This window comes from Phyllobates terribilis, unplaced genomic scaffold, assembly GCF_046119375.1.
Source record: "Phyllobates terribilis strain yellow unplaced genomic scaffold, ASM4611937v1 Scaffold_3__8_contigs__length_932513732, whole genome shotgun sequence".
NCBI classification, from domain to species: Eukaryota; Metazoa; Chordata; class Amphibia; order Anura; family Dendrobatidae; genus Phyllobates; species Phyllobates terribilis.
In genome coordinates this window covers 468,778,213-468,787,573 of record NW_027362763.1, presented here as the reverse complement: position 1 = coordinate 468,787,573, position 9,361 = coordinate 468,778,213, and the positions used below count along the sequence as shown (strand labels likewise).

At 43.0% G+C, this 9,361-nt stretch overlaps 1 protein-coding gene across 2 annotated transcripts; it reads left to right on the top strand.

Moving 5' to 3' along the window:
- The first annotated feature begins 395 nt into the window (after positions 1 to 395).
- Positions 396 to 6,879, top strand: SESN1 (sestrin 1). 2 transcript variants are annotated; one of them, XM_073675828.1, is made up of 10 exons: positions 396 to 640; positions 2,997 to 3,062; positions 3,238 to 3,438; positions 3,559 to 3,741; positions 3,827 to 4,063; positions 4,480 to 4,627; positions 4,827 to 4,936; positions 5,124 to 5,314; positions 5,486 to 5,630; positions 6,598 to 6,879. In XM_073675828.1, the coding sequence occupies exons 1-10, from the start codon at positions 557 to 559 to the stop codon at positions 6,682 to 6,684; spliced, it is 1,452 nt and encodes a 483-aa protein (XP_073531929.1). In that variant the 5' UTR covers positions 396 to 556; the 3' UTR covers positions 6,685 to 6,879. The 2 variants fall into 2 exon arrangements, with proteins under 2 accessions (XP_073531929.1, XP_073531928.1); XM_073675827.1 differs by having other exon boundaries at positions 4,824 to 4,936.
- Positions 6,880 to 9,361: the final 2,482 nt, after the last annotated feature.

Sequence of the window (9,361 nt, the reverse complement as noted above, 5' to 3'; positions counted from 1 at the left end):
GCTTTACACTATGTACAAGACTTGCTTTTCATTCCTTTTTTTTCATTTCTGAAACAAATTTGCAAAAACATGTCACCACAACGGAGGACTTGGCCAGTGTGTGGGTAACAAGCTCAGGGTTGTGTGGACACAGCTCCAGCCTTTAACGAGTTAAGACAAAAAAAGAAAAATACTGTTTGCAGAGCCTGTGGTGTTTTTCAGAGCATCTTGTTTTTCACAGACTGGATTGCCGCCCACATTACGTCAGGTTGCCCTGGAGTCCCGCCTCATTTCATCAGTGCTCTGCGAACTCTCCTGATTGGCCGAGGCTTTAACTCTAAGTGTTTTCTTATTCGTCAAGCCTCCCAAGGGGGCGTGTACGGATTGTTTGGCTCCGCCCCTCCACTTGTTTATGAAGCTTAGTTGAGGGCAGTGCTCGCCGTCTGTGCGCTGCAGAGAGGGGAGTGAGGAGGGTCTGCTCCGCCGTCCAACTCCTAACAATAGATCGCTGACTGCACTGTGGCAGAGGACGGGCAGCCGTGTACCGGTGCTGTGTGTGTCACTGACTGTACTAGCCATGAGGTTGTCCCCACGGGCGGCTGTGCCAGCTCCAGAAATCATCTGCAGTCGCTGCAGCGGAGTGTGCAACAACAAAGTCAAGGTGAGCCCCGACCCCGCGCAGGTGATGCTGCAGAGCTGTGCTCTGTGATCGCCAGGTACCTGCTGTATACTGGGCTCTGTAGACGGCTCCGGAGAGCGATCGCTTTCTAGGAATCTGACGATCGTTAGATAAGCCCGATCTTGGTTGTTTACTGGGAAAGCTCACCCCCCCCCCCCTTTATAGCTAAGTGCCTGTCATTCATTCACTTTGGAAAGGATCATTCAACCTTCTGTGTCATGCGATGTCGCAGTGTTGCATCAACCGAGCACAAAGCCAGGCGACCTGCGGTCGGCTACTTTGTCCTATGAGACATGCAGAGACAAGTCTGGGCAGGAGGGGGTGCAGGGGGCACTGAACTTGTAGTGAACCCTGGGCACTGTGTACTGCTTGTACTGGCATCTGGGTATGAAGGGTTTGCATTGCTATTGCAGATAAACATGTCCAGCCTTGGAAGAGTTAGCAAAGTCTTGTAAGAAGCGTTACAAGTCCATAGGATGGTAAGATTGCGTGCGTATTCCAGCAGTCCCATGTAAGATGACTGATCAGGCTACTAACATGACTTCTGGTGGCCAATGAGAAAAATAACTTGGCTCCGCTATAAACGTGTAACATGGGGGGGGGGGGGGGGCATTTCTGTGCTCATGATGCCCTTTTGTGTCATTCAATGACTGGCATGTGTTGGCATGAAGAGATAAGTGATGCATTGCCTCTGCAGTAAGCACAGGCTACCTGTAGGAAACAAAGGAATGTTTACAGCCATCCTGCAGAGCAATGCCTGCTCTTTCCAGAGGGGACTGATGTAATGACATGGAGTACGTCAGTGCGTTGTATGTATGGGGCATCGCAGTTCTGAGAGGATACGATAAATATGTAAGGCTCTGTTCAGACATTCCCATTTGTGTGCTCTGTTACAGGAATCAGGAATCCATTGCATCAGTATTGCAAACACAATGATTGGGGCCCCATTCATTATATTCCTTTTGTTAGGATAGAAGAGAAAATTCTGTATGGAGGACTCCTTGTTGTCTCCCCCCCCTTTTTTTGTGGCCACTCTGCTTCCATTTGCATAAGTGATGCAACAGATCGCTAATTCTGCCTGTTCAGAGATCTGACAAATGGAGCGTCGGAGTAGACTTTTGAGCACAGCCTTACACTGCTACATACAGTCCGGTGTCAGTAATGCAGGGCTGCTGTATAAAGCACCAGCCTTGTATCAAGCACTGATGTACAGTCCGGTGTCAGTAATGCGTGTAGCAGAGCTACTGTATGCTGCTGTATAAAGCACCAGCCTTGTATCGGGCACTGTTTACAGTCCGGTGTCAGTAATGCGTGTAGCAGAGCTACTGTATGCTGCTGTATAAAGCACCAGCCTTGTATCGGGCACTGATGTACAGTCCGGTGTCAGTAATGCGTGTAGCAGAGCTACTGTATGCTGCTGTATAAAGCACCAGCCTTGTATCGGGCACTGTGTACAGTCCGGTGTCAGTAATGCGTGTAGCAGAGCTACTGTATGCTGCTGTATAAAGCACCAGCCTTGTATCGGGCACTGTGTACAGTCCGGTGTCAGTAATGCGTGTAGCAGAGCTACTGTATGCTGCTGTATAAAGCACCAGCCTTGTATGGGGCACTGTGTACAGTCCGGTGTCAGTAATGCATGTAGCAGAGGTGCTGTATAAAGCATTGGCCTTATAGTGGGCACTACATACAGTCCGGTGTCAGTAATGCATGTAGCAGAGGTGCTGTATAAAGCATTGGCCTTATAGTGGGCACTACATACAGTCCGGTGTCAGTAATGCATGTAGCAGAGGTGCTGTATAAAGCATTGGCCTTATAGTGGGCACTACATACAGTCCGGTGTCAGTAATGCATGTAGCAGAGGTGCTGTATAAAGCATTGGCCTTATAGTGGGCACTACATACAGTCTGGTGTCAGTAATGCCGGTGCTAAACAGAGCTGCTGTATGAAGCACCATCCTTATATTGTATTGCATAGAGCCCAATATATCAATTATGCGCCCTCTGATCCCATGGTTTGTTTAATTTTAAGTAATTCTCTTCGTCCTTGCACAGTCGGGGAAATTGTGAGCGTTACGAAAAAATAGATGGGAAAACACTGAAAGCCATTAATGTTGTATAATGGATCATATCCCCATGGTAGTTGAGTAGCTTTATAGTAAACCTGTAATTTCTTGTGGTTGGATACCCCAGTTTCTAAAGTGCTGGCACAGCGCTTTCCCAGGGCTCTGATTGTCTGGTCAGTGAGTTTATAACTTGGCGACATCACCACAGTGAATGGACGTATATAGTGATCTCTTAAAGTGTCTGCATGGAAATAATACTTGGATTCTTTCTTTTAGGAATTGGCTATCCGAATCCCACTCCCTGCAGGTCAGGGGCCTAGCAGATTCATCCCAGAAGAAGAGGTTGGCTTTATTTATTTATTTTTAGTCTTGTTGTAAAAATAAATAACTTGTCACCATTCAGACACACATATATCAATATATAAAGATGTTTAGCGCCGATGGTTTGGGTTTTCTTCTTTCTGTAGCATATTTGTAGTACCTGGCTAAATCTATTGCCTCTTTCTGATCTCTACAGATTCTACAAGTCGGAATGGAGGATGCGAACGTGCACACGGTGTTGGCTGATGCTTTTGCAGATATGGGGCGGCTGGATAATATCACCCTGTTGATGGTTTTTCACCCACAGTATTTAGAAAGCTTTCTGAAAACACAGCATTACTTGTTGCAGATGGATGGCCCCTTAACAGCCTGTTATCAGCACTACATAGGGATCATGGTAAGTAACGTCAGTGGTAGTATATGCCCAGTGACGGCACACCTGTTCTGATATTGGAAGGAAAGCTATAAATTCGATCACCTTATACTGACAACAATGTTTTTCTGTTCTGTCTTTCAGGCTGCAGCCAGGCATCAGTGCTCTTATCTTGTTAACCTACATGTCAATGACTTTATTCAGAGTGGAGGGGACCAGAAGTGGTTAAATGGTCTTGAAAATGCTCCTCTCAAGCTCCGTAATCTAGGAGAGCTGAACAAGTTGCTGGCACACAGACCTTGGCTGATCACAAAAGAACACATAGAGGTAAAGACCGTTATCAGTGAAAAACCAGTTGCCAGCATTGTAGCCATCTATTTCTGGAGACTTACACCTTTCACTTGTTTTCCAGAAATTGCTAAAAACTGGGGAGCACAGTTGGTCCTTGGCAGAGCTGATCCATGCAGTCGTCCTTCTTGCTCATTATCACTCGCTGTCCTCCTTCACATTTGGCTGTGGGATTAGTCCTGAAATTCATAGTGACAGTGGGCACAATTTCTGCGCCCCATCTGTCAGCAACTACTGCATTTGTGACATAACAAATGGCAATCATGGAGGGGATGAGGGCCGTCAGACAGCCGGAAACTTGGTAAGTTGGTAAACCATTTTGGAGTGACTACGTTCTTTATAACCAGGGCTCTTTGGTGTAGGCCAATGTTTATTTATTATATATACATTTTCTGTGTTATATTTATCAATTGGCAAATGCCCCATCATTTGGAAGACTATGGCTTGAGCTTACCCATTGTATGTCATATAGAAGTCTTCTTGTGGAAGATATAAGCATGTCCCTTTCTTTTTAAGGTGATAAAAAAAAAAACATTTGAGGGCTAATCTGTAAAAATATTGGAGAAAAAAATTAGTACTGACATTTTAGAGGGCAGATAATTTCCATGTTTCTGGGAAAACATGATCTGTGTATTGTAAAAAACTGGAAAGTTACCTGCTTGGACTGATCTAAAACTTGTGAATTGAGATCAATAGTTTCCATTTTTATTCTTCTAGAGCTTGGATCCTTCTTGTGAAGTTGAAGTTCTCATGGAGAGAATGAAGCAGCTTCAAGAATGTAGAGATGAAGAAGAAGCAAGTCAGGAAGAAATGGCGACTCGTTTCGAAAGGGAGAAGACTGAGAGTATGCTCGCTTTTGCTACAGGTATGATAAATCTTGTTGGTCCACACTGGTAATTTACATGGCAGTGTATAGTTATACTTCCACCCATTCCCTTTATCACTTTTCATCTCGGTTGAACATGAGAGATTATAATATAATATAATTTCTCATACTGATGCATCTCATGGACACGTAAAATCTCTTGCCAAAGCTTATAATGTTATGTTATTTTCCATAGAAGATGAAGACCCTCCTCCAGCCAAAGAAGTGTCAAAACATTTTGAAGACACAAGTTATGGCTACAAAGACTTCTCTCGTCGCAGAATGCATGTCCCCACATTCCGAGTCCAGGTAAGTGTTCTGTGACTGGCATAGAACAGAGGCTTCTTCTTTTAGAGAAGATCAGTTAAGTCTGTACACATGCTTAAATGAGCAAATGGGGAATGCTATTCATTAAGAAGCTGGGCTAGATTCACACTTAGTGTGTATTGGTTTATCAGGCTTTCAACCACTGACCTAAATTTATTTTTTTTTGTAGGATTTCAGCTGGGAAGACCATGGCTACTCGTTAGTTAATCGTCTTTATCCAGACGTTGGGCAGCTACTAGATGAGAAGTTTCATATTGCGTATAACCTTACTTATAACACCATGGCAATGCACAATGATGTAGATACCTCAACATTGCGACGGGCCATATGGAACTATGTGCACTGTATGTTTGGAATAAGGTGAGAGATTTTCAGTAGTCTTGTCCCATGGCTTATATTATGTGTATTTTATTTAATGACACAACCAAAAATCCTCATTCTAATTGCCTGTATTTTAGCAATTTATGACTTGCGTATTGCACTTTTGTCTTTCTCATCCTCATATTTGTACCATTTTTTTCAAATTGGCAGGTATGATGATTATGACTATGGAGAAATAAATCAGTTACTGGACCGCAGCTTTAAAGTTTATATTAAAAATGTGGTGTGCAGTCCTGAGAAAACAACCAAAAGAATGTATGACAGCTACTGGAGGCAGTTTAAGCATTCTGAGAAGGTGAGCCATGGCCAGCAATATCAGAAAACACAGTCCTTACTATTTGGCTGGGTTTTTTTTACCTATATTGGTCACTTTAGAATTGCCACACTTTTTTATTTTATTTTTAAAAAGCATTACTTTTTGGAAAGAAAGTGTTAAATATTTTAGGTACACTAGTTTACGGATTGTCTTCAGCTTTTTGAGTCTTTATGACATAGCTGATGTTTTATATAGTTGGAGATACCACTTAAAGGGCACCTGTCTCTTTTGGAGAACACTATTAATCTGCAAGTTAATAGCATTAGCAAGATGCCTGTCTGCAATACTGTAAGTGCTACTTCCGAGAAAATGAACTGTATTCCTCCTGAGAGCTGCCAGCTTTCAGTCATGCAGGCGTACTGGCATGGCTACAGTCACCTATGACAAACCTGTGAGCAGTGGCTGTAACCATGCCCTGGCACTTTGACTGACTGATAGCTAGCTAGCTGGCTGTCAGTCAGTGCCGAGGCTTGCTTACAGCTGCTTCTCGCAGGTCTGAGCGCAGTGATTGTAGGTGTGCCAGTACGACGGACTGAAAACCCATCAGCTTCCGGGAGGCATAAAGTTCACTTTCTCCTGGGTGTTGGATTTTCAGTATGGCACCTTCCTAGCTCTAGGAACCTGCAGGTTAATGGCATTGTCAAATGTGAAGGCTTCCCTTTTAAAATGATCCTTTTTGGATTTGCTCCAAAATGTAAAACTAGAATGCCCTCAATGTCTACATGTGCATCAGTAGACTTCCCTCTGTCTTCACATTCTACAGCTACTGTAAAGGAAGTGCTCTAAGCTTTAAGTGCTTCATGGGGTTGTGTGGCAGATCAAATGTTTTAATTCAAAAGAAGTGGGGACATGCTTAGTGCATTTTTGATCTCTATGTGGCAGTACATGATATGGTGGGTTTTAAGATGTAAACTTAACACCCCCCCCCCCTTCCTTTATTTTGCAGGTTCACGTTAATTTGCTTCTTATGGAAGCAAGGATGCAAGCCGAACTCCTTTATGCTCTGAGAGCAATTACTTGGTATATGACCTGACCGCTCAGTCTTCAGTGACATCCCACAATGAATGTTCCATAGGGAAATCTACTCACTGGACTGCTGATTTCCTTTGCCTTTTTGGTAGCTATCTTTTTTTCAAAAGTCCATTGTGCCATAATTCCCATCATATCAGCTGGTTGGTTCCTATTTGGCTGACAGTTGAATGTTGCGAAAGACATGTCGCCTTGCAGTCCTGCAACTCGTAAACACATACAAGTCTGGACTTTGGAATCCAGCAACGATGTGTGTTATGGACTACTTGGAAGTATTGAGGATGGATTGGGAAACGTGTGCTTTGTGTTCCCACTGGGACTTAGTCGTGCTGCTCTCCTGTTCACAAGATGCAGACGTTCCCATTAAGCTAAATAGATGGATATTGCTACAACCTGAGCCTTGCTAAAACATCATACAGAAAGTGTGCATTCCCATACACTTGTGCATGTTTGTGATACACAGCAATTATCAAATCTCCAACCACATTTTACAAACTTACAGCTGATCATTGGCTGTATATATTGCTGTATAGAAAGCTGTGAGATGGATATAACCTTTAAAATGTCTTCCTTTAAAGTGTGTGTATATACATAGTTTTCTTCACGCTTTATAAGGTCTGTTCAATACTCTGACTACAGGGAATGAGGAATACCTCTAGTTTGTGGGTGCACACTTTGGAATATCGCCCTGCTGTGTTCTCTGGCAGCAGTCGGTGTAGAGGATGCAGTCGGCCTATCTTAGTGATTCACTACTCATCGGCTTCTGCTGAAAAAAACACTCGCGGTTTACAGTTTAAAACTTGATTTTAAGATGTGAATGTTAAATGAAAAAATAGCTGGTTTTGGAAAACAAATGTATGGAAGGGTTTGTATTATGGAAGTATAAACTGGTAAATATCTTTTGAAGCTTTTTCAGTATTATTGATATTTTCTAAATAAAGAAATCATTAAAAAAAGTGTCTATTTAGAGTCTGAAATATAAAGGGGGGGGGGGAGAGGGGGACATTGCAAAACCCACCAAGACAATTATACGGAGTACATGGAGAGACTTTTTCTTTTTAAACCTGCATAACTGCAACGACCAGTGTGCTACATCACATTCTCATAAGAAATAGAGTGCAAGCTGCAATCGACTGAAGCTAATAGAAGTGCAGCTCTTTTTAATTCTAGATTAAAGACTTAACTTACACACTGAGCTACATAAAGTAATAGGAGGCTTTAACCCTTCCCAACATTTTTTTTCCCTCCTATTCTTCTAAGAGATAGATATCTATCTATCTATCTATCTCTATCTAATATATATTTTTTGCCTTCACTATAGCCATGAGTTTTTTTTCTGCAACTTGGATTTTTTTTTTTTTTTTTCAGGATATTATGTGGTAAAATGAATAGTCATTCAAAACTACAAAAATAAGACCTCAAACGGCTATGCTGTCAGAAAAATAAAGTTACAGCTCTTGGAACAAGGGGGGGTCAAAAATAAAAGCACAAAAAGTAAGATATTTCCTTGTCCTTAATGTGTTAAATACAAAAACATTAGCTTGTTTTTGATAAGAAAAAACGTTTTCTATTGCCCAATTCCTTAGATGCAGCAGTAGGTATTGACAGCAGCATTTAAGGGGTTAAACAGAGGGATGTCTTCTGTATACTAAAGCGATCAGCTGATGCTAATGACACATGCATATGCTGTATTCGTGCCATCTGTCGAGCCAATTAAAATTGTAAAACCATAGCAAGTCATGGTAAGGGCTCTGTCACATGTCAGGGTGTCCGGTACATGTGGTGACAGTTTCCACATGTACTGGAGCCACTGATACACGTAGACCCATTCAAATAAATAGATCTGTGTACATGTCAGTATATGTTTCCTCGGACCGTGTCCGTGGGCAAAACACGTTGACCTATCCGTTTACCCGCTGCATGGGCCGCAAAATGTCCCACACTGACACACGGATAACATCAAGCTAACTGTACTGTCGCTTGAGAACCAGCGGTACAGTTAACACTGTTCCCAAGCACTGGGTGCTGAACGCTGCCTTCATTATTGTCCCTTGCCGGCACTGCAATCAGCACCAGCAGGGGACCATGATGAGAGTTGTAGTCTGCTTCTTTGAGCTCAGTGAGTGCAGGTCCGGGGCCTGCTCGCTGCAGCACGTCCTTCTTGGTGTGAGCGGTCGCATAGATTGCAGCAGGGGACACTTAGGACAGGTAAGTATAAGGATTCTTTTTTAAATTTTATTCTTATTTTTACAGTTGGAGACAGTGGGAGCAGACTACTACTCTCATGGTCCCCTGCTGGTGCTGATCGCAGCGCAAGCAGGGAACAATGATGAGGGCAGCATTCAGCACCCAGTGCTTGGGAATAGTGCCAACTGTACCGCTGATTCTCAAGCGCCGGTACATGTGCTCCTGATGCGGCACACTGTTGTCACATATGTGCCACACAGGTGCACACGAACACTGATATCTCCGGTACTGGAAATACGTGTGAAAAACCCTAAAACAGGGTGGGGGCACAACCTTAGCCTCTGATAATACCTTAGTATTACAACCTAGTGTGTTTCCACTTGGGTACAGATCTAAAAAAAAAATGTCATTTAATAGAAATAATGGAGTGCACATAAACTGGTGTAAATATCAACAGTATACAACCAACAAAGAGAAAGCTATACCAGAACAAG

Excerpts from the sequence above, each read along its gene's own strand:
- SESN1 (XM_073675827.1), top strand. The coding sequence starts at position 557 with ATGAGGTTGTCCCCACGGGCGGCTGTGCCAGCTCCAGAAATCATCTGC. Across the intron at positions 3,742-3,826 it reads TCACAAAAGAACACATAGAG|AAATTGCTAAAAACTGGGGA; the intron begins GTAAAGACCGTT and ends CTTGTTTTCCAG. Across the intron at positions 5,315-5,485 it reads CACTGTATGTTTGGAATAAG|GTATGATGATTATGACTATG; the intron begins GTGAGAGATTTT and ends TCAAATTGGCAG.